At 39.4% G+C, this 26,025-nt stretch overlaps 1 protein-coding gene across 2 annotated transcripts in view; it reads right to left on the bottom strand.

The window, feature by feature from the left end:
* Positions 1-463: 463 nt before the first annotated feature.
* Positions 464-26,025, bottom strand: part of LOC135222061 (actin nucleation-promoting factor WASL-like) — a 73,759-nt gene continuing 48,197 nt past the window's right edge. Inside the window, exon 3 of one of the 2 annotated variants that reach the window (XM_064260210.1) lies at positions 464-659. In XM_064260210.1, coding sequence (XP_064116280.1) covers positions 489-659 — 171 coding nt within the window. In that variant the 3' untranslated portion in view covers positions 464-488. Of the gene's footprint in view, positions 663-26,025 lie in introns of both variants that reach the window. The other variant, XM_064260208.1, reaches the window with a different exon arrangement.

Below are 26,025 nucleotides of genomic sequence, written 5' to 3'. Positions count from 1 at the left end.
TGAAAAGCCTCCAGCCATGTGTTCGAGTTGCAATAACAAGCTAAAAATGACAGACAGAACAGCAGGAAATAGTAATGTCCTGTCATGTAAGAATCAAAAGTAAGCAAAGTACACAATGGTAAATACACTGACGATTTTTGTTTGCACATACCTATGGAGGATGGTTAAACTTTTTTTATCAAGTATGACTAAAGTACATAAATTGTACATACAGTAGCTGCAATGACATAAGTGTGATGACAGCTGGTAAAACAAAGTGCATATCGACAGACAAACACATGGAATATACACTAACAATCCTGCTTCATGCAAATCTGAGCACAATAGTCTACAGTTTCTACTTAATTTGACCAAAATCCCTTCAACCTTGTAAGATGAGTTGTGAAACGGTAGGCTTCCCAGATACTCAGACAAACAGACAGCACTGATGTTACATTACACATCATGTACTGAAGAAAAATTTTGCAGCTGAATTATCTTGTTTTAATTTACTTACCAGAACCCTGTTGTATTTGTTGTGTGGATCCAGGGGGTAAGGTCTGTGGGCTTATCTCATGGGGAGGACCTGGGGGTGCTGGACTGGGCCCAGGGGGAACTCCCCCAACTTGGCCTACACCAGTGCCCACTCCCCCCGTCCCGTGACCACCTACACCACCAGTCTGCTGGAAAATAAATAAGTTTGTGAAAAAAAAGCTACACGAAATACGTACACATTTTTCTCAATCATTATAAAATAAAATATATTCCTTTAAAACTATAAAATTAACACACAAAATAATGTTAATTAATATGGTACTGACAAAATCCTTTATTAAAACTGTTTTAATGCTTCATAAATAATAAAGATCTTACCAAGATCTAGAGACATTATGCCTGTAAGCTTCACAAATACATGAAGTTGGAACACCAGTACAAAAACTAATAAAACAAGAATTTCATAAGGCCACATGGTATGCTGGGAATAAAATGCTGTTCAGATATGGAACTGGGAAAAAGTGATTTAGAGTAGTGCTGAAATGTCCCAGATATACACACACAAAAATGCATTATAAAATATGAATATCATATATACTAATGTGAAGTTATGAGTAAAAAGGACAAATTTGTCAGAAGAAATTTTACTTTTTTGTCACTCCAATTACCTGAAGTTCAGATAAGAAAAGGCACTGATACTGTGTTCACCCAGAAAATATAACTCAAGACTTATCTTGGTGGTACTTCTTTTGTTCATTAGCATACTAAGAGAAGGGTAAAAGAAAGATATTTGTGGATTGCTTTTTATCACAGCTTGCAAGCTCAGCTCCTATAAGTCTTCAATTGAATGAATCAGTTCCTCTGATGTTTCAGACAAAAGGAACATGGCAATACGTATTCTGCAAGTGGTATTTGGGCACTATTTACCATGCAATGCAGGCACAGAGAGACATTTCCATTCAGTGCCCAAATGATGTCATAGTGACAGTTTTTCAGTCACCCAGCAAATTTAAAGGTAATTGAAATGATTATAGTTGTTATGTTTCATCTTTTAAGAGATGTGGTATTACTACTTTTTTGTGACTTTGCTTAAGAATTTATTTTTATTTTTTTGTCTGGAGTGGGTTTTTATTTTAGTACTAAAATTTGGTTTTGTGTATACAGCATCAAAAAGCAAAAAATTTTGTTTACTACTCATAAACAAAATACTGTATAGAAAGATACTGAATATTAACCTATGAATGTTTAGCTAGGCCTGCTGGTTCTCACCTGATCTGTGAAGAGATGAACTTTTCATAATAAGACTAATATTGTAATACCGGAACTCCTGAATTAGCCCTGGTCATTAACCAGCCTGAAGTACATCCCCACAAATTTTTCCCACAAAGTGGGTATTTAACTGTCAGTGCTACCAACGCAGTAGGTAAAATTTGTCTGCTGAGTTACCTGTGGTATGGCAATGCTGCTGCAAATACCGGCTGCCAGAGGCCTACCTCCTCAACTGAGTCATTCACTGACAAAATGAAGAGGGGAGGGGGGTGAGAATCATTCAGGTGTTCAGGTAAGTATTACAATATTAGTTTTATTATGAAAATTTCATATTGTAATACACTACCTGAACACCTAAATTAGCCTGATTAACACCACTTAACTGGAGGTGGGATTAATCTAATTCAGCCCGACCTGACAACGGAACATACGCAAGTAACTCAATATCAACCCACCATGTGTAAAACTATGTAACCTCACCTAGTTGTCCCCCTCGGTAGATGATGATGCTTGCGGAGAGAGCACCTCAACATCAGTGTCTCGTATCTAAGGTCTCGTCTCAGTCATAACTGCATCCCATGTGGTATTCTAAACCTCTCACATATGGAGGGGAAAGTGAAACCTCCCATGTTTGGAGGAGAAGTTGAGTGAGCAGGCCCATCGAGTTCTTGGCTGTTCACTGACGTAGATGACTGTGCCCAAGAGATAAGACGTTCCAACATGACGATCGGGATCTGCCTAGTTTCCAAGACATTAGAGGAATACACTTAAAATGAACCCCAACCTACAGAGACTGTAAAGGATCCTAAGCTACCATCAACTACCTGAACCCCTAACACCCCAACGATACGAGAATAATTATAAAATTGAGTTGGCCACAACAAATGGACCTAGCAAGTAATCCTTCTCTGAAGAAAATTGGATGTCAGTAAGATAAAAATTCACAAAAACCGACACCAAACTTCTGCGCCCTTGGACGTGAAGAACTAGAAGCCTCCAAAAAGGATGAAAAACCATCTGACCTAGCGGGACAAACAGACTTTGAGAGCTCGCATTGGACACAGCTAAATTTCTGATTCGTCACCTCCTACGAAATCCTCTAATGATGAAACTCTAAAGGGGATTCAATTCCAACTCAGACTCTGCCACAAATTCTAGCAAATATGGGAGAAAAATATCTTGCCCACGAAAAGGACACCGTCCTCGCCACTGCCTGAATCTCCCCAATCCTCTTTGCCATCGCTAAAAATAACACCTTAGTTAGCTCTCTTAATGATAACGGTTCTAAGGGTTCAAAAGCCGAAGAGCTCAACAGTTTCAACACAGCCGCTAAATCCCACAAGGGGGCCCGAAGCAAAATAACTGGTCTTTCTATCCTAAAAGATCTTAAAAGGTCGTGTAAAATCATACTGGTCGCAAGTTCGGCAGGTGAAACCTGAAAGTGCTACCGAGCATTGACCTGTACCCAGCAATCGTTGAATACGTTAAGATTCTTTTCCTTTCTCAAGAATAAGAGGAAATCTGCCACTTTAGCAATCGTCGGACAAGATATGCTACGCCCTCCTTTTGGCACCAGCTATGGTGCATAGCCCACCTAGCCTGGTATAGTTTCCTCATTGATCTTCTCAAGACAGGAAGACAAGTTGGCTAGCCACTGCCTTAGAGAGTCCCGAATGACCAGCTGTTCACTGGACAGTTACAAGCCGCTAGCTTCAGCACGCAGAGGTCACAATGGAAGTAATGGAGGTGTGGCTGTCTGAGAAGATCTTTCCTCTCTGGAAGGTACTGGAGCTTCTGTCAACATTTCCAGAAGATCTAGAAACAAAGGTCTTAGGGGTCAGAAGGGGACTATCAAAGTCATCTGCGTATTGGTGCTGCTCCTGAGTTTGACCAGAGGGAAGGCATAGGTACACCTGAAGATTGTCCCAGGAATGCAACATTGCATCCGTCCCATGAGACATGGGGTCCGCTACTGGGGAAAAGTATACTGGAAGGTGGAATTTCAATCTCGTGGCAAGGAGATCCACAGTTGCTGCCACCTCCTTAACAGATGTTGCACCCCTTCCTGCACCAGAGTCCATTCGCTCCCAAGAACTTCTTCTTGTGTATGACTCAATGGTCTACCAGGACACTGAGTTTCTCCAACACAAATTGAGGGATAAGGGAAACCCTGCGATCCTTGCACCAACGAAGAACTCTCTGACCTATGTTGTTTAGCACTGCCGATCTTTTTCCTTCTTCTTTCTTTAGGTACGACACAGCTGTGACGTTGTCGGAAAAGAGAGCTACCACCTTGTCGCTTACTTGTTCCGAAAAACAACTTAGTGCCTCTTCCACTGCTCTCAATTCTCGAAAATTTATGGACTCCTCTCGATCCAGGTTCCTTCAAAGACTGCTGGCCTGAGATTCCTGCAGGATTGCACCCCAACCCCGATCTGAGACATCTGTATAGATAGGAACGTCTGGGAGAGGGTAATCCAATCTTACACTGCTGCTGCTGGTCAGATGATGTTCTTCTGACCACCACCGAAGCTATTTCAGGCAAGAATTGTCCCAGACTACCACTGCAGTCCCTTCCCGAAAGTCCCAGCAATTCCTGAGACATACCTGCAGAGAACACATCCAGTGATAAGACCCTGAAACTAGAAGTGAGAGGGAGGACATTCTTCTCAACAAACTTCCACACGCTCACTGGTTGAGCTCTGTCCGACATGAATATCTCTAGTTGTCAAAGGACCGCAAGAACCCGTTTTTGTGTCTGGAAAACCTTCAAATGACGCATCTGAATTTCCATCCCCAAATTAATCTTCACTCGAGTTGGAACTAGAGAGCTTTTGTCGAAAATGACATGAATCCCTAAAATCTGATACAAGTCCAGTAAAAAAAAATCCTTCCCCCGTATTACTTCGTCTATGGACGAAGTCTGGCCCAACCATTCATTGAGGTATTTCCTCATCTGAAATCCCCAACAATGTATTATCCCTGAAACAGGAGATATTAACCTCGTGAATACCTGAGGTGCTGTGGTCAGAGCGAAGCAGAGGACCTTGAACTGTTAAGTTCCAGTTGGACCCAAAAAATGAAAGAACCTCCGAGATTCCTGATGAATCGCAATCGAACCTGAAGATATGCATCCTTGAGGTCAACGGAAACCATCCAATCGTCTCTCTTAACTGACCGAGGTGATGAGGCTGTCAAACAGAACCAGATCTGAAGGTGAATACCCATCCTGCTTCATAAACTCCATCAACCCCGACAACATCCACATAAGAGTGGGGAAAAAGCCTCTGACCAGCTGTGGAAGGTGTCCTCCAAAATACATGCTTCACAAGAAGTGACTGCTACCAACCTATTTGACGAAGGAACCCTAGGGAGAAGAGCCTCAACTGATTCGTTGAGTGAAACTCCCGACACCGGAAGAAAGGTAACCCACTGCCCAGTAAAACCCCTTCCGATTAGGAAGCAAAGTTGAATTCTGCTTACCTGATCCAATAAGTGATCCTAACCTAGTGCCTGCCTCTCTCAAAGCCTGCTCGACCCGGCCAAACCAGACCAGCTTACTAGTTTGAGAAACTGCTGGCTTGATTAAGTACAACATCTCAAACATTGCCTGATTCAGTTGAACAAGATCCTCGGGAGTCATGGACTGTGGGTCAAGAGTATGGATGAAATCCACCATCCGCTTGTATTCGCTTTCATTAGCCAGTGAAAAACCCACATCTGGTACTGGCTCCTCTTCCACAGAACTCCACAGAACATTCTCTATCAGGCTGGTCTGACCAAATCGAAACAGGAAAGGAGACAGGCTGACCACCTGTAAAAGCTACACTAGATGACCCGGGACCCGCTGCCCTTGGATGCATTAACCCAACACCTAACATATCTGGTTCCATTCCACCTGAGCCAACCGCACTCAACTGTGCAAACCCCGCACCAACCAAGGACGATGACGCAACAGTTGAGCCAGCCACAATCGACTGCGCAAACCTAAACCGCCCAGCAATGATGACGTAACACCTGAGCCTACCGTACCTGGGTGAACAACACCCGCACTTAAGAGTGGAGAAGCCACTACACCTGGTCTGCCTAAACCTGCTGAACCAACAAACCACCCAGACAAGTACCTGGAGCAGACATTACATTGATAAGTGCAGGGGGAGTAAGCACTCCCGGATAACCCGGAATCAAATCAGAACCAACATTGCATATCTTAGACGGCAGAACAGACAAACCCTCAGGGAAAGTTGAGAAGGAAGTTGAAGAAGGGAAAAGGGAAGAAGCCACACTCAAGAGTAATCACCGGAGCACCTACTGCCAAAGTTGGACAGGTGGAGAAAATACCAACTGGAGCCGCACTTAAAGGTGCCTCTACAGGCATACTACGGACTGTGGAACCCATCGGATTTACTGAATGAAGTTTACTATCTACTCTAGCGAAAGGAGACTGAGGATACAATCGGTACCATTACTTTTGATGTTGGCGCCATCGAATCACCCACATGAACTGCAATGGAGACATTAAGTCTTAAACCCATCATAGGATGAAAATATGACTTGGCAGAAGGTTCCATAACTGCCTGAGAAGCATGTACACTAGAAGGCTGTGAAACAACCTGACCTGTGGAAGGTACTAAAGTAGAAGGCATTGAAAAAGGCTGAGCAAGCGAAAACTCAGAGGTGACCTCCAGAGTGACCCAAAAAAGCTGATTGTGTAAGGATCCTAGAAGAAGGTTTAGAATGCAAAGTGGGAAAGGAAGAATTGGAAGCAGCAAAAGAAGCCATAGATTTTAGATCAAGAAAATAAACTGACTCTGTTCCCCCTGATAGTCTTGGTAAACCTCATTAGTAAACTCAGGAAAATTCTGCAATATGTGATCAAGAATATTGGAAAACCAAAATGGAAATATTGTCTAACTAATAACCTATACACCTGCGACAAACCTAACAAATTAGCATTATACTCAGCCAAATTAAAACCCTGCTCACCAGAATTACCACCACCAAAAGATAACCTCAACACCCGACACCCAAAACCACATCCACACTCCCACCTACAAACTTGGAAGTCTTCTGTCAAAGAAACTTCGAAACAGGAAATAAAACCTCAGATGGATCCAACGATGAACCCGTCATACTATGAACCAACACCGAACTCTAACCCGAAGAAACCTGCCCCTTCAACTTGTCTTCCTGCACGCTACCTAAGCTGTCATCCCTACTTGTCTGTGTCTGAGCTAAAACAACCTCAGAACTTACAACTTGAGGGGGAAGGGGGAATTCTGCTGCCAACACTGCCTGCTTGGCACCCGGGGGGTGGGGGTGGGGGGATATTAACTCTGTGTCTTGCATATCTCCATGACCCCCCGCACCCGTCAGGCCTGGTTCTGGAACAGGCAGGGTGGCTGAAAGAGAACGATTAGAATCACTTTCAGCTAATTTGCTAATCAAATTAAAAAATCAACTAGACATACTATCTGATAGCCTTTGCTCTAACTTCCTAAATAACTCTAATTCTAAGGCTTCTTTATCAACTGGCTGTACTTCTACCGCTGATGTCCTACGCTTACTCTTGGAAGCTAAGGATTTCCTGTGCTTTATGTAGTTTTCCAATTGCTCTACCGACCAATCGCTACATTCTTCACACCTTTGGCTGATGCTACACTGAACTTTGTTACAAATAATGCACAGAGAATGTCGGTCATGTTTGAGTGTACTCATCCTCCTTTTGCAGGATGTGCAGGACAAATGAGTACCGACATCTTCAACAGCAGATTGCTTGGACTTCGCAGCAGTAGAAGAAGCAGGAGTACAGGCGTTGGCTGATGATGTTTCCTTGAGTACCTTGTCCATCTTGTAGTCCGATACCGAACCAAGTCAAAACCAGAGGGAAGTTCCAAAATCCAGATCAAACATAGAGAAAACTAGGAATGTAGATGTTAACAAAAGGCTAAGGCCGTAATCTAGTATCCAGAAACCAAATCTATTTAATGGGGGTCACGTTAGACACCAAAATGTTCGCCTGATGCGGGAGCATGTCCTCACAGCACGGTGAACTAATAATAATTGAGGAGGTAGGCTTCTGGCAGCTGGTACTTGCAGCAGCATTGCCAACGATACACAGGTAACTCAGTAGAGAAATTTTACCTGCAGCATTGGTAGGGCCGACAGTTAAATACCCACTTTTTGGAAAAAATTTGTGGGAATGTAGTTCGGGGTTGGTCAGTGACCAAGGCTAATTCAGGTGTTGAGGGAGTGTACAGCAATCTGAATAGTACAGTAAACACCCCATATTCCCGTTCTTGAGATTCGCTGATTTTCTGTGGAACCTATCTAAAAATTATTCGAGGGAGGACTCGCCCATTCACAGGTTTTTCTGTGGAATATATCTATAAAAATATTTGTGGGTCCTCACTATTCGTGGATGCAAATTTTTTCATAGAGCAATATTCTGTATTTTCGTATAATTTTACGTATAATATGTGATATTAAATATTATTATTATACAATATTAATATTAAATTATATGGGTAGTTAGTGGTGATGAATGTTGATTTTAAATGATGATAATATAAGTTGTGCAGTCTGATTAATGACAAAGATAGACTGCACAGCATAGCAGAGGAGTTACATCTCCTCTGACGGTACCTCTTCACCTTCTTCAGGAAGTGCTTTGTCAGGGGCTTTGCGAGGCACCACCTTCTTGAGGTATTTGAATATGTTGACAAAGGCAGTATGGTAGGGCTTCTTGAGTTCATTAACAGTACTGATAAAATTTGTGGGCCTTTTTTCATTCTTATCCCATGCCTTTGCCTTGACCATTGCCTGGATCTGCCTTACTTCCCTCATCAATTTGTGCAGACCAAGAAATTGTTCAAAATCCTGGTCAGTTGGTGGGAGGGTAAAGAGGGCAGTGAGTTCTCCCAGAATGATCTTGCAAATTATTTTATCATGTTCATACTCGTTCTTAAGGCAGGTAACTGCACTTTCAGTCACGTGGTAATGGGGTGCTACTTCTCCAAGATTTTTGTTCTTTCTTAACATAACAATTATGTCTATTTTCTCCTCATTTGTCATTAACTGTATGGGCCTCATACACTTTGGCTCTTTGCTAGAGACCTTGGAAGAAGCAGAATGTTTAGAGGACATTTTATTGGGTGATTTCAAACAATATTCTTAGTCTATAGCAGTATATACTGTACACAAAAAACACACAAATGAGAGAACACTGAACTTATTAGGTCAACTGGGTATATGATGCACATTCACACTCTCCGCATACTGTACATTTTATGAAATGTTTTGTTTTAAAATGATTTTTAAATATTACACATACATACATAAAGTATCTTAGGATGATACCTTAAGTATACACAGAGCTATGCCTCCATCTGCAGTACGCAGCATTTTCATGCATACGTGCTAAGTAATATATTTTTGTGACTACGTAAATACATTTTTTATGATGAAAAATAGCAAAATTTCAATAACATAATTGGTTTTTCTTACAGTTACTGATATATGCGGACATAATAGTGAATCTGTTTTATGTATCACCAAATATTTGTTGTGCTGAAAATGACTTCTAAAAAGTGCCCAGCTCCTTCTAAAGCTTCTAGCAAAGAGGCTAAAAGAAGGAAGGCAGTCATGAAGCTCGACGAGAAGGTGAAAGTTCTTGATATGCTGGAGAGCAAAAGATTTGCCGTGGTTAGCCGCCATTTTAACATGAATGAGAACACAGTGAGATACATAAGAAAGAAAGTGAAATAAGAAAGTGTGTAAGCATGAGCTACTACTTTGGTACAGCTAACACAGTGTCAACAGTGTGAGATGTAACAATCGTACAGATGGAATCTGCATTGGCATATTGGATCAAGGATTGCCGTTAGAAGAACCTGCACCTTGACTCAACATCATATGCGAAAAAAGTGCAACCACTCTACCAACAGCTATCAACTGCTAAAGAGGGCAGCAATGTAGGGGAACAGGATAGCAGCGATCTAGAGCCACAGGAAGGGGAATATAACTCTTGGGCTTTGATGAATCCACACTTGAAGATGATGATGATGAAGAGGAGGAAGAGCCACAACTGGGACCATCACCAGCTCCTCAAGGCTTTCACCAATTCCAGAAGCAATTCCACCTAAAGTTTGTTTCCCTACATGGGGATGCAGCATTGGCAGACAAAGGGGAGGCAGTGAAATACCCTGAGACCTTGAAGAAGATTCTGCAGGAGAAAGGATACAACTCAGAACAGGTGTTCACTATGGATGAGACTGGCCTGTTCTGGAAAAAGATGCCTTCCCAGACATACTTAATGAAGGACGAGCCTCCAGATTCAAGGCACAGGACAGGGTCACCCTCCTAATGTGTGGGAATGCGGTTGGCTTTATGCTGGCTGAAACCAGGCCTCATTTACAAGGCTGCAAACCCCAGGGCACTCAACAATAAGAACAGGGCATTGCTGACTGTGTTCTGGATGCAAAATCCCAAGGCCTGGATCACCACAGTCCTTACGGAATACTGGTTCCAACAGAGTTTCATTCCTCAAGTTAGGTAATACCTGACAAACTCAGACATAGAGTTCAAGGGGTTGCTAATTATAGACAATATTGATGGCTACCCTCTCGATCTTTATTACATAGGAGCCCAGCTCAACTTCCTCTCTCCCAACACCATCTTTCTCCAGCCTATGGACCAGGGCACGATCCATGCCTTCTTGGCACTCTACACCATGTACTCCCTCCAGCACCTTGTTGATGCAATGGACCACACCAGCGAATTTACGCTGAAAGAGTATTGGTGTAAATTCATGATTGCCACGTGTCTGTCCATCATCAACCAGCTGCTGAAGGACCCTGAATGCATGCCAGAGTAAGTTGTGGCTGAATTGTGTGCATAATTAAATGGACTTCCCTCCTCAGGAAATTCAACATCCAGCCATTAATAGGGCGGTCCAATGGGGAGAATTCTTGGTGGTGAAGGTTTAGATGATATCACCGAGGATGAAGTCAGCAAACTCAGCACCCTCATTGATGACCACTCTGACCCCCTGCCAGGAGGAGGAGGAGGAGGAGGAGGAGGAGGAGGAGGAGGAGGAGGAGGAGGAGGGAGGCAGGAGGAGGAGGAGGAGGAGGAGGAGGCCTGTCCCCAATTTGGATAATGATAAACGATGCACAGTTGTTTGTTTCAACATGGGATCCTTACATGAAACACTCCTATAAACTTTTCAAATATCCTTGATATGGCATTGGAGTCCTATAATCAAGCCCTCACCACCATGAAGAAACAATGACAGCAGCTGCCAATCACCATGTTCATCACATGTACAAAGAACCCTCCAAAGCCTCCAATAAACCCTGGAGTAGTGCCTCTCAAATTGTCTGTAGTAGTGCCTCTTGAATAGCCTGAAATACCTCCCAAATTGCCTGAGTGAGTGCCTCCTGAAGCACCTCCTGAAGGTGAAGAGGCGCTCTCACAGGAGTTGTAACTCCTCTGCTTAGCTGTGCAATCATCTTCATCGCCAGTCATCGGACTGCACCATTAATTCATCATGATCATCTTCAATCAACATTCTGATGAGTACCCTATTTACGTATGTTGTACTAGTATGTATAATGAAAAAAATCTAATGTTCATACGTATTTCTCTCTCTGTCCCTCTGTCTTGTGAGTTATGTACATACAAATGTTTCCCTTGTAAAAAGAAAACTGGATGGCTTGAATAGTAACTGTATGAAAGAAAATGTGAATGGCTGGATACTTATGGGGGGACTAGATTACTTTCACAGGTGCATAACAAAGTCATACGGTATGTACATATATTTTTAGCCATTAAATATTGAGGACTTACTTTGAAATTATATTAACCCTCTTACGCCGGAGCCCTAAAAATCAAAACGTCTCCCGTATGCCGGGCCTGGTTTGGAGTGAGCGCGGAACCGGAAAAAATAATTTTTTCAAAAAATTACAGCGCGCGTACTTTTGAAGATTAAGAGTTCATTTTTGGCTCCTTTTTTTGTCATTGCCTGAAGTTTAGAATGCAACCATCAGAAATGAAAAATAATATCATTATCATATGTAAATAATGCGATATATGGTAGCGAAAAAAAAAAATTCATACATAATTGTATTCAAATCACGCTGTGCAGAAAACGGTCAAAGCTAACCAGTTACTTTGTTTTGCGTTGTATTGTACACTAAATTGCGATCATTTTGATATATAATACATTGTAAAACAATAAAAGCAACACCGGAAAAATATTATCACAAAATGATGTACGAATTCGTAACGCGCGGACGCAAAAAAATATTTTTTTCAAAAATTACAACCGTAATTCTAATAATGTTCTAGAGACTTCCAATTTGTTTCAAATTAAGACAATGATTGAATATTACGATACTGTAAGAGTTTTAGATTATAATTGCAGATTTCGACCATTTCGGACGAGTTAAATTTGACCGAATGTCGAAATTTTAATATATATATTTTTTTATATGCACATATTTCGAAGATGGAAAAAGCTACAACCTTCAATTATTTTGTATTGTATTCTTCATGAATTTGCGCACATTTTGATATATGAAACTCTATAAAAAGGCTAATATGAAAAGGAGCAAATATTAGGATAATGCCATGTACGTATTTCGGAGACTTGCGGCCGCGAATCGGCGCGCGGAGTGAAGGTAAATATATTTTTCAAAAATTCACCATAAATCACAATATTGTTTTAGAGACTTCAAATTTGTTTCAAAATGAAGAAAAATGACGGAATATTTCTAGGCCGTAAGAGTTTTAGCTTACAATTGCGTTTTTCAACTATTTCGGTAGAGTCAAATTTGACCGAACGTGGTTTTTTTTCTATTTATCGTGATTTATATGCAAATATTTCGAAAAAAGAGAAAAGCTACAACCTTCAATCATTTTTAGTTGTATTCTACATGAAATTGCGCACATTTTCATATATAAAACTTTATGTAACAGCTAATTTGTTTAAAATGTGCAAACATTTTGACAATTGCACAAAAATAAAAAAATTCTGATTTTTCGGAAGAGTTACCGCGCGAACGTAATTTTTTTTTTTTCTTTTTTTTTCAATAATTCACCATAAATCGAAATAATTGTGCTAGAGACTTCCAAGTCGTTGCAAAATGAAGGAAATGATTGAATATTACTAGAATATAGAGTTTTAGCTTACAATTGCGTTTTTTCGACCATTTCGGTAGAGTCAAAGCTGACCGAAAGTTGAAATTTTTGCACTAACGTTATTTATATGAAAATATTTCAAAACTGATAAAAGCTACAACCATGGGTTGTTTTTTTGTTGTATTGTGCATGAAATTGCGCACATTTCCATATATAAAACTTTATGTAACGGCAAATTTAAAAGGGTGCAAACATTAGGACAATCGCACGAAAAAATTTTATCGGAAGAGTTATCGCACGAACGTAAGGAAAAAGTTTTTTCATAAAATTCACCATAAATCGAAAATATGTGCTAGAGACGTCCAATTTGTTGCAAAATAAAGGCAAATGATTGAATATTACTATAATATAAGAATTTTAGCTTACAATTGCGTTTCTCGACCATTTCTGTAGAGTCAAAGTTGACCGAAGGTTGAAATTTTTGCACTTATCGTTATTTATATGAAAATATTTCAAAATTGATAAAAGCTACAATCATGAGTATTTTTTAGTTGTATTGTGCATGAAATTGCGCACATTTTCATATATAATACTTCATGTAAAGGATAATTTAAAATGGTGCAATAATTATGTCAAAGTGACGAAATAATTTCCGAGATGTGTCACTGATACTTTTTAGTGCGATAAGAAAGAAATTCGCGCTTGCGCGCCTGCGTAGCGATTGTAAACAAAACAACGCCTTGATCCGTGAACTCCCAGCATCCCCCAAGGCGCGTGATACAAAAGTTTTCGGCTGGTAGGCCTATAAGTATTTTTCCGCGAATTTTTAAAAAAACTTTTTTGAGCCGACGTATGATACGTCCAATCGGCATACGGGAGACATTTTGACTCGACGTTTAATACGTCCAATCGGCGTAAGAGGGTTAACATTATATTTCAAAGATTAATACACTATAGGATAATAGTTTAATGTATATTTGATGTAGGATGGTATTCTTAGGGAGGGATACTTTGGTGTTTGAACTTTCAAGAGAGGCAGTAGTTTTAAGCCTTTTCAGAGGGGTGCTTCAAAGTATTTGCGGACTCTAGCTATTCGCAAGGGGGTCTGGTATGCACCCCCTGTGAATACGGGAGGACCACTTTATCCTGTGATATGCATCATGACTTAGTAAACATGTATTTATGTGCGACTGAGTTTCCATAATCAATAATATACTGTATTATTTCATGCCTGATATGCAAATATATCATTGAGAACAACAGTGCCGAATGCCCTGTGGAACAGTCATACGTATAGCAAAAACTCTTAAGACCATAGGCCTGTTAACTCCTAGAGAGAGTAATGTTGATACTCTTGAAGGTGAGGTAAAAGAGATAAAAAAACTGATAAAAAAATAAAAGTATTTCCATATATAATGAACATCAACAGCAATGGTTTAGCAGATGATACTGATAAAGACAATAGTGTTTTTCCTCTGTATTGAAGGGGGATGGGTACCAGACCTCCCTGCAGATAGCCAGAACCCATGAATAGCTGAAACCCCTCTCTCTCTCTCTCTCTATAAACGCTTCAAATGCCTATTTTGTCAGTTGAAACTCCAGAAAAAACCACTAAAAATGTTTATACGTATCTGTTTTTTTTAATAGTTTTATCACAAAAAGTGCATTTTATGATGAAATTGATTAAAAAACAGGAATTCTTTGATATTTCTCATAGAAAAATACCGTGAATGGGCGAATTTTCCACGAATAATGGGGGCATATGTTCCGGAGAGAAATCCGTGAATACGTGAGTCCGTGAATCCGGAGTCCACGAATACAGGGGGGTTCACTGTAATGTTGAATTGATGAGTAACATTAAATAATTTCATATATGTATGTACTACTAGTATAACAAACAAATAAAATTTCAATAAATCCTCTCAAATATAATAAAAGAACAACATGAGTCAAATACTAAATCTTTTCAAATAAATTTGATGTTTACTCCATATATACTATATACAACAAAAGTAGTTCCTCTATTACTGGTCTACCCAGTAGTAATTTCAGTTCAGAAATGCTATTCACATCCTGATACTATTTAGTTTAACTCTGAATGCATCAATAACTCCACTCTGTTCATTTCATTGCCATTTCTTCTAAGCCTGAGTAACTTCCATTATATCCATTTTCTTGTACAAATAATATTCCCAATTTCCTTTTGAGATAAACTATTTGAATTATCCTCTGTATTTGTAAAAAAATATTTTATTTACATTCTGTTTTTATGACATTAAAAAGGAAATTGGAAATACATAATGCAACTGAACTTCATACTTCAATACATTTTATTGTCTAAAAGTCAAGCAAACTGTATTCAAGTTGAATATAATATTTCTGACAAATGTATCTTCTCTGCTAATGTAATTACATATAACATTCTTACATTTAACAGAAAGATGGCAATCTGAAAACGTCATATATGTCAAACTATCCATTTTCTCTGTGTAAAATAATATTCTTTCTTTTAACTGGGAGATCTTTAGCCAGATGATAACCCGATACCATGGTTCGTGCAACTTTTCACATGTTAACAGGGCTAACATATACATGTAAATTTACTTATAGGCTTGGGGTGGATTCCGGGTAATATACTACTTATTTGTTAGAGATTTTGCGCCAAACAGTTTGAACAAATTTTGCAGGAAAATGTTCAGATCACTTCCATGGGACATAAATGACTCATGGCAACTTTTACCCCAACTCTAATAGCTAATTGACACAGGAGAGAGAGAGACAGCATTTTGCCTTGAGATAACATGGTAGAATGTTGTCAAAAATTCCCATCCAATGAAGTCTCATAAATATTTTACTATGAATACATTCTGAATTTATTACCGATTTTTGTTATCTGTTATGATATTGTGCGAGCTGTAATTATATTTTTACAAAATCTTTAAAAAATGAGAAAAATCACTTATAACTTGGTAACATTTGAATATTTCTACAAATGTCATTTGGAAATATTCACTTCCAACCTCCCTTGAAAGCTACAAAAAACATTTTAGCATTTTTTCTTATGTCATGTGCATATGTATATCTTCCTCTTTCCATAGAAATTTTTTAAAAATTAGCTATCCTTAAATTTAACCAGGTTTTAGTAGGATAGGAATATACAATTGAGTTAACCATTTAACAAAACTCACCAAGATTATTTAGCCTATCAGAAGGAAATAGGTGTTATACTGATTTCATATCACAATAAGCAGTCTTATATAGAATTGCAGTCTCAGACAAATTGCTTATCCCAAATCTTATGGAACTTAGCCAACCCCTGTGTTGCTAACAAACCCTTAAAAATTGCTAGAAGAGTGCAGCATTGATCCTAGCCTATGCACACCATAGCTCATACCCAATAAATTTATCCTGGCCAATATGGTTTGTCTATCTAGCCTAGGGTGGTCCTAGCTACATAGTAGTGTTTATATTTACCTTTCATGTATGTAGCCTGAGCCATTTGTACTAGTGTCTAGTACATTTACCTGTGCCAATCAACTTTGTGTAGAAGAGCTGCACATTTTTGTGCCTTCTGCACCTGCCTGCCAATCCCATGGAGTGCCACATAGTAATCAGTTCTTTGGAATCACTTTGCACAACAATGCCAATGTTACCCATATCATAGAGACATTTCCATTCCAGTGTAGCCTATTGAGGTACACTGACATTTAGTCACCTCAGAGGTGTTCTCCATTTTCATAAGTGTAGCCTTGACTTGCCAACTTCCTTATTTTGCATACGCTCTGGCCACTTTAAGAGTGCCATTTCATTTTCCCACACAACTGCTTGTGTGGCCATCCGAGAATCTTAAGGCATTTTTGGGGAAGTCAGACTGTGCTCTAAACATTAGCAACATGTCAGCCGAAGACTATAAAACCTTCACTGAGCTAGGGGACCAGAGCTGACCTAATGATTCCAAGAGTAGGTCACTGCTGCTGGGACAGAGACATGAAAAGGAAGAAAGGGAGCACAAAGAGAGAAAAGAAAAGGAAATAAGGGAGTGGCAAAAGAGAAAAGAAAAGGAAGAAAGGGGACGTCAAGAGAAAGAAAGGGAGCCCCAAGAGAGAAAAGAATAAGAAGAAAGGGAGTGTCGAGAGGCAGAGAAGCAGTGACAGCATGAACTACCCTTGGCCCATGAGAAGGAAAAGGAGTGACAGTGTGAGGTAGCCTTGAAAGAGAAGGAACTTTATCTCAGGAAATTAAAGGTAATATAGAAGTTGGTTTGGGTGAATTAATATTTGATTCTTTCTATATATTATTTTGTTGTTGTTGTTGTTAGGTTGAATAGGTTATACAATTTTTAAACTAGTTTTTAGGATTCAATTTTTTATTTATTATATTTATGTTGCTCTTGTGGGTGAGGGATTTTTGTGATCAATGGTTGGCTTTCTTTTCCATTGCAGTTTGGTAGATGGGAATGAGTTAGTGCTGAGCCTCCCTTTCACCTGTTCTGAACTTTTTTTTTAACCCAACAGCGAAGTGATAGTATGCTGGCTAGGCTGAAAGCCTACAGATTTCATGGTTGCTGAGTTGAGAAAGACTGCTAAAGTGCAATTGGGAACAGGAGTCGAACCTCAAGCAACAACAGTACTTGAGCAAACAGACAGTTGCATTGAGGAGGTCAATGATCACAGGTTACACATCTATGGGCAGCTGGAAATATCAATTCAGGAACTAGAAAGACAACCAGAGGCTCTCTGCAGAAGGAGCTGCTGACAAGAGGAAAATTAAACGTTTATGCAGTATCATTGCAGATTAGGGTTAAGGAATTAAGTTAAGGTTCCTTAAATGTCGTGATAATGTTAAGTCTAGTTTTGGAAGATAAGATTAGATTAAGTTGCGTACTTTAAAATTAGTGTTAATAAATTAGGTTAAGGAGAATCAGGATTTTATTTAAGAACCCTTTCAAATCTATTCCCATTAGTATCCCGCTCCATTTGTGTAACTTGAAAAGCCCCCACAACATTGCTAGGCACTTACCCAAAACAGAGCTGCTAATCCGTCCCTGGGCTCTTCTCTCTCCATTACATCCAACATAAGGCACCTCATGCCCCATTGGAATTAAGCAGTGCCAGAGGCATGGCTGGACCAGTTGGAAGCCCTCTTCTCAGAGTACAGTCCAACCTAAGACATAGAAAGCAGAGCACATGCCCAGAAAGGGACAGGAAGCCCTAAATTCTTTGGTAAATAGTGATAAAGCAAATCTTGAGAAGGTCACAAAGGCTGTACATATCGTCAAGGTACTCTGCTCCACATGTGCCAGCTCACTCACGCAGACACCACGCTCATGTTTCTCGATAATTTCATGCTTCACCTCCATCGCCATCATGCCTTTTATACTTCTCACTGCCAACCTTACCACTCACTTTCTTAGGACACATTACTTATTACAAAGAATATTCACAAATACAGTGAAAATCACTTATATAACAAACACAACGCAGGAGATGCTCGGGAAATGTGTAAGGAAGTCGATGACCACATGAACTGAACGAGTGAAGTTGGCTTAGAGTGCGCCCAAATGCTCGGCCATCTAGTGTTAGCATCTGTAAGCGTGCTTGTATCGCAATACTGTGCTCGTATCTCAATGCACAATTCTGCTCGGAGGCTGACTCCTATCTCGGAATGCTTGTATGTTGGAGTGCTCTTCTGTCAAGGCATTACTGTACATTGTACCTCTCAACTCATCATCTTACAAGGCAAAGAGAATTAGGAGAAATTCCTATGCTTCCTTACCTTATACCATGCCGGTCACTGATAATTGTCTCAAGGTACTGCTAATGCAAACACAGTTTTTCACATACTGAGACAACGATCAATTTGCACTTTTAGTAAGTCGGTTGCAGACTGTAAGAAAGGAACATACAGTGCTATAAGCTAATGGGGTAGAGACTGTCCTGATGTCAAGAGCTTCATTTAAAAATAGATAGAATGTCCATCTGACTCCAAGAGTTCACCTCAGAAATTAAGTCTCTCCTGAAGAAGGACAATGCTTCCTTAATCAGAAGGCAAGACAGGTTTTTAACAGAACACCAGAGGTTAATTGACAGCCATCTGATCTTTTTGGGTTTTATTCAGGTAATTACCTGAAAGCCCTAACAGAACAAAGAATTCCTATTCCTCACAGTCAAGTTTGTCCATTAAGTTCTTAATAGAGCAAGAATGGGTCCAGTGCTTGGATGGGTCCTTATTCTTGGCTAAAAATCCCAGGAAAGGAGTAAACCATGTCTCTTAGTGAACACCTTCCCTTATCAATGGCTTGGGTCTCACTAATACATTTATTAGTAGTCAATGCCACAAGGAAGAGTCTTCCAAAAAAGGTTCTCAGAAAAGAGGAATGTAAGGGTTCAAAAGAGGGATTTGTCAGCCACTTCAAAACTGTACCAGTTCCAGGAGACCAGATCTTCCTTCCTTCGCTTGGACGTATCCAAGGACTTGATGAAGTTGTTAAGACTGGGTTGATGAAAGATCTAGGTCCTTGAGCTTAAACAGTGAGTTAAGCGTTGCCCAACAGTATCCCTTCCACCGAAGACACTGGAGATAATGACAAGTGCATCATTGACTTAGCCCCAGGAGTAGGATTATTTAAAGAACCTAATATGTAATCCAATAACTATTGGATGGGAGCGAATGAAGGGTTCAAGTCTGAAGAAATGGTAGTCTGGTGCCGGAACATTGTTACTGCTGAAACTGAAGTTACAGCAAAACACTTACCAAAGGAGAGAGGGGCAATCAGATGCTACAGGGCACTCCAGAGAATCTGTACGAGCGGGTGTTACTATGTGCTCAAGAGGCTACTTGGCGCTTGGGTGTTACTGTCACATGTGTGCCAATGGGCACTAAGACACTGATATACAGGCAGGGTGTTTCAGAGCAGTTGCATCTGAGAATGGAAAAGGAGCATTTAGGCGTCAATGCTAGGCGTTTCGAACCTGAAAGTACAGGTGAAAAACATTCCGAGTTGTCCCAGAAACTGCAAACAGGCTCCTCATGAGCCACTGGGCGAGAATCCTTGCTCTTCTTACAAGGCAACAGAAGGGTGCAGGATACATCCACTGCTGGTCTTTTCAATGGCCCTGACAGGTCACTGAAGTGCCAATGGCTCCTACTTTCAAGACTAGAAGCCTCTAAACTTGAAGAAAGACTATTCTCCTCTGAAAAGACACCTTTTCATTGGCTGTCTGTTGCACCCTGGGACTTCACCAAAGGTGTGACTGAGGGGCAAACTGCCCGAGGGCAGACCCTATCAACCTCCCTTGGGCCTCTGGTATAGCATTTCCCAAGTTCAAGGGAGTGTGCCAGGGACCTTTGCCTAGAAAAATTGGTGGGATGGGCAACCAGTTCCTCTACTAACACTTCACTTGCACTGTTCACATTACATTTACTTACTTGGTCCATCAGGGCTCGAAACAAAGTCACTAATTGCGCCACAGATTCCACTACCTTCGAAATTGTGATCAAATCTCGACTAAAGATTGGTAATGGCATTGGGGTCAGAAGTGTGGGAGCTGAGTAAGGGATCAGGTGGTACAGCTGGAAAACTGGGAATAGGAGATATTGTTAAAGGTGCAGATATGACAGGCACATCAATACTCTAGCAGATTCCTGGCTAACTGCAGTCTTATTGTCATTTTTAAATGTTGCTTTTTCTTCCTATCCCTTTTCTATTTAGAAAGAAGAGAACTAAAAGATTTTCCACTGTTTTTGTACCAGTCTAATAACCTTTCCAATTTAGAAAGAAGGGCACTTGAGACTTTTCCTTGTTTTGTGTCCCAGTCTACACATTCATCACAAGATAATACTAATGAATAAACTTGTCCACTGCAATTTGAGCAAATGGTAGGTGACTCATACTTAGCTGAGGTTAATCTTGTGTTGCAGCCTTTGCTGCAATAACGAGTGAAAACACACTTGCATTGGACATCGTCACAGACAAGTCAGCTACAAAGTCTCAAGTTGGGAAAATCAGTCTAAATCTTGAAAAAACATGAAAACTTTGTTCTTTTAATAAAACCTGACGCTGACTAATTGCCGAAAGGCTACCAAAGGTAAATAATACTTCACAAATTTGCATCAACCCAAATAAACAAATTCCAAATTGGCTGAGAGCTAACAACCTTCATCGTAAGCCAATAGAAAAAAAATTGACTTTCCCTGCATAGTTGTTCCTCTCTTTCCCGAAAGTGGGGGACTAAATACCTACACCAATACAAAAGAATCACTACCGCAAACTTCAAATTTTAGCTGCCACAAAAATAGAAACTACACGTATATAGCTATGTAGTTACTTGGTAAGTTACTTATTTCAAAAATAAAAAGCTTTTCATGACTAGAGAAGAAGCAAAGGAAGAAGTAAGTACTAAAGTCAGGAAAGTGACCATGCGGGAAAGTTGTGAAGAGAATTCAGTACAATATTGTTTCAAGTATCATGGTTGTCATGATATATTGGGTTGACAAAATATGTGGCATAAGATGCTAATTAAGGCAACAGTAAAGCATTTTAAAACAAGACTGCATCTGTTGGCATGACTGAAAAAAAAAAAAAAAAAAAAATTTAAAAAACACTATTCCCACCAGAACCATCTTGAAGCCAAACAACAGAGAAAACCCCAGTAAAGGTTACACACCAAGAAAACCCCATTCCCATTACAATTCACTTTAATAAACACCCCTTTGGGACCATGGCGTTTATACAACACCACGGAGGGTGCAGTGACGCTCCCTGTGACGTATATGTCATCATAACTCCATAGTGCAACAGGAAAACTCGTAGTGTTGGGTTATGTCTCCTATTGGTTTTTGCAAGTGTGGGTAGGCTGTACCAACACACACTAAGCTCCTCCTACTTTTTTCAGCCAATCGTAGACATTCTTGGCTATGACGTCACAGCCTCCTCATCAGTTGATGTACAGTCATGGTTAAGTTCACGCATGTTTTTTCATGATTTTCTTTGTTTTCTCTGATGATTTTCTTAGTTTTATTTGTATTCTAAATGCAAAACCATAAGTGAGAACAGTGATATCTCTTTCAAGGAATATGTTCCTTCTGAGGAAGAGTAGAGAGAGTTGTGACGAGCTCTCAAGTGATGAATAAGTGAAATAAGTGATAATGATGTGGAAGAACGAGAGGTGGAAGGTGGGTTTACATATGTTACCAACATATTCGAGGTTCATCATCCAACAATGTTGCCAGACTTTCGTGATATTTTTTCAGGGATACATCGAGCGCTTGGGGATGCACTTTTCCTTAAGCCTCGGGATGCATAGAACCTTTTTTTTTTTTTTTAGATAACATAATGAAAACTCTTTGTTCATGGACCAATGAGAGCTGCATTATTTTTTCAAGAAATTACCCAGAAAAAAGGGAAAATTCATTGGTTGATATGGTGAGAAGTATAAAAGTAAATGTTATATATATGTATAGTATGTGTGTATGTGTATACAGGCGGTCCCCGGGTTACGACGCGGGTTCCGTTCTTAAGACGCGTCGTAACCCGAAAATCGTCGTAAGCCGGAACGACGTTCTTGAAAACATGTCCACAGGGAAAATTTCACTACTAATTTGCAATTTTTCTTAGGGCCGTATCTCTAAAACTATCACTAATTTACTTTTTTCATGTGCAACACTGTGTATTCACAAATTACTGTATATTTTTATTAAAATACAAGAGAGAGAGAGAGAGAGAAGAGAGATGAGGAGAGAGAGACGAGCATCGGGACAGATGAAAGAGAGAGATGAGAGAGAGAAGAGAAATAACTCCTTAGGTTTCAAAGATTGAAATGAATGTCTGTAGGCAACTTTTTCCCCCTCCCATAAATACATATATTTCTCCAGAGAAGAGAGAAAGAGAGGACTGTGCAATTATGTTTGTCTGTCTATCAATTCTTTTGCTGAGAGCGAGAGAGATAAAAGGAAGAAATAGAAACACCAAATGTATGACAAGTATCTTGTGGGGAGAGAGAGAGAGAGAAAGAGAGAGAGAGAGAGAGAGAGAGGACGAGAGAGAGACGATTAGTTGTTTAAAAGAGAGAGATGGAAGGATTATTGTATTTAAAATACTCAGATATGAATTTTGTACTTGTATTATTATTGGAAAATATTAATGATAAACTTATTACATACACGTCCATGAAAATGATCTCATCTCAGTAAGAGAGAGCAGAGAGAGAGAGAGAGAGAGATAGAGAGAGAGAGAGAGAGAGAGAGAGAGAGAGAGGAGAGAGAGAGAATTACATAAAACCATAAATTCGTTGACCATTGTATGGCATTGTTAAGCTTGTGTCACTCGAGTTGAGGTGGGGAAATTGATACAGAAAAAGACAAAGGGAAGAATTTTCTTTTGAAATTATTTATCGTATTATTACTATTTCTATTATTATTATTATTATTATTATTTTATTATTATATTATTTGAAAATATAATAAACACGTGCATCTACCATAAAAATTCTCTCATCTCAGTAAGAAAGAGGAATTATCCTTACAAGTGAAATGGAAAGGTCATTTTCATCTCTTTAAAATACGACCATTATGAATTTTATAATTAAAGTTTTTTATTATTATTATTATTAAATAACTGAAATTATCAATAAACATTTTACATACTAGTACCATAAAAATTCTTTCATCTAGGAAGCGACGAAGAGAGAGAGAGAGAGAGAGAGAGAGAGACGAGGAGAGAGAGAGAGAGAGAGACGGGAAGAGAGAGAGAGAGAAGAGAGAGAGAGAGAGAAGGAGCGAGTTAACCTTAATTAAAAGTGACATGGATAGATTAGTACGTATTGTATTTCTTTAAAATACTATCACATATGAATTTTGTAATTACAGTTATTATTATTATTATTATTATTATTATTTGAAAGTATTAAAAACAAATAGTACAAGTACATAAAAAATCTCGAGTCTCAGTAAATGAGAGAGAGAGAGAGAGAGAGAGAGAGAGAGAGAGAGAGGAGAGGAGAGAGAGAGAGACGAGAGAGAGAGAAGAGAGAGGAGAGAGAGAGAGAAGAAGAGAGAGAAGAGAGAGGAGAGAGAGAGGGGGGGGGGGGGGGGGGGGGGTGAAAAGAGAGAGAGAGAGAGGGGGGGGTGGCGGAAAATTTCAGGACCACTGATTGCAACACTGCAGCTCTCCCCCAGCTCTTCCCCCTTTTGGATGTCACAGAACATGATATATATCTGACAGTTTTAGTACCTGGAAAGGTTACAGAAAAGACTGGGATTTCCTTCAACAGAGAAGACTGGGATTTCCTTCATTCTTTGATAATTTTTAAATATAAGCTAAAACCTTACTAATTCACTATGGTATTTTCTTTAATGAATTGATATTATTGCTTTGTAATAAATTAATAATTAATATTTTGAAAATAGTAAAACATTTATTTATCATACTAAAAAACATACATCTTTGTAGTAGAGAGGAGAGAGAGAGAGAGAGAGAGAGAGAGAGAGAGATGAGAGAGAGAGAGTAGAGAGAGAGAGAGAGAGAGAAAATTATAGTGATTTTTCTTGGTAAAATACAAACGAGATAGAAGATATGAAGATGAGAGAAGGAGAGAGAAACTGTGCTAAACTATAAAGGATTCTTATCTTATCATAATATGTGTTTTTTAAAAGCATCGTAAACTCGGAGCATCGGAAGCGTCAGCGTCGTAACCTCGGAACAAGCGTCGTAACCAGGGCGGGTGGATTTTTCAATGAATATTTAAGAAAAAGCGTCGTAACCTCGGAACGTCGTAAGCCGGACCCGTCGTAACCCGGGGACCGCCTGTACATACATGTATGACTTCACATTCATTTCCATCAATATATAAAGCAGAATAGATGCTAGTATAACCTTTTCTTTCAGGGTTAAATGGACTCTAGGGTAAGTCAGAAAAATGTGGAATACATCATCTCGCCGATTATGTGTCATGCGGTACCGAAGGGGTTAAAATTTTGAGCATCACTTCGATTCTTAATTGAACATGACACCAAACTTATATAACACTATTAAATTTTTTCCTCTGGCAGTATGTACTCAGTTTGGCTTCTGCTCCTCATCCACTTGGGTTGATTGTTTAAGCACATGCATTACATATTCCTAGCTACTTCTATGATTATTGAAACTTTTTTTTTTATCAGCTAGGAAGGGGTGTACTTCTCTGGTAAAAGAATGTTCAAGTGCTCTGATAAAAAAAAATAATACCTAGTTGCTCTGTGTAGAAGACATTCTCTTCTACTGCTTCTGGCCCAGTGTTCTTCCTCTTTTACTCCCAATCCTTGAGAGTCAACAGCAAGCTTGCTGGTGAGCTCTTGGACTTTTATTTCTCAACTAACTAATATTTGCATCAATTCACCGTTTCTAATCAATCCAAGACCTTTCCAATACTGTCTTGCTTTTAGTGTCTGTAAGGTCCTTCATCCTTAAACACTTACAAGGCAACATGCCTTGACTGTATTCTAGTATGAATCCTGAAGGACTTTCCAGACAAATTCCCCATAGTGTTCTGACAACTTTTTTTGTTTAGTTGTTAAATCCTTCACCTATCCTTCCTCCTGAAAACAAAGTAGCACTGTAGTCTGCTTTTCAATCTGCTAACAATGCACTTGGAAGTAGTTGGCAGCTTGATGATGAATGGTTGAATCCAAATCCAAAGACTAGCATAGTTATACTTTAAGTAATTACTTGGAGATACAAATGGACGCTTATCTAATGACCTATATTTCTCCCCCAAAATATGCTGTCTGTTAATAATAGTACTACAGGGTTGACAGGACTAAGAAAAAATATGTCCTCAAGTCCCAAAGTGAAAAGCAAGGTCGCCAAAGTCAGTGTCTTGAAATGCTTTTCAAAATGCTATTTCACACAGAATATTGTACGTATGTATGTATTTAACACAAACGTATTTAATACAAATTAGGACATATTACATTATAAAAAAAAAGTGAATTATGACACAGACCAGCAGTGATGAAACACAATCTACAGTGAACTGTTTTCCTATACTGCTCAGTCTACATATAATAATCTTTCATTAAAAACCACAAAATTATTGTTACATTAACTCCTTGAAACACTTTGCTCTGCCACAGAGTTTTTAAAAATTTTGTTCATACAAATAC

The sequence above is a fragment of the Macrobrachium nipponense genome, chromosome 3 (assembly GCF_015104395.2).
Source record: "Macrobrachium nipponense isolate FS-2020 chromosome 3, ASM1510439v2, whole genome shotgun sequence".
Classification (NCBI taxonomy): Eukaryota; Metazoa; Arthropoda; class Malacostraca; order Decapoda; family Palaemonidae; genus Macrobrachium; species Macrobrachium nipponense.
Note: the sequence above shows the minus strand (reverse complement) of the source record. Positions and strands in the feature narration are given on the sequence as shown.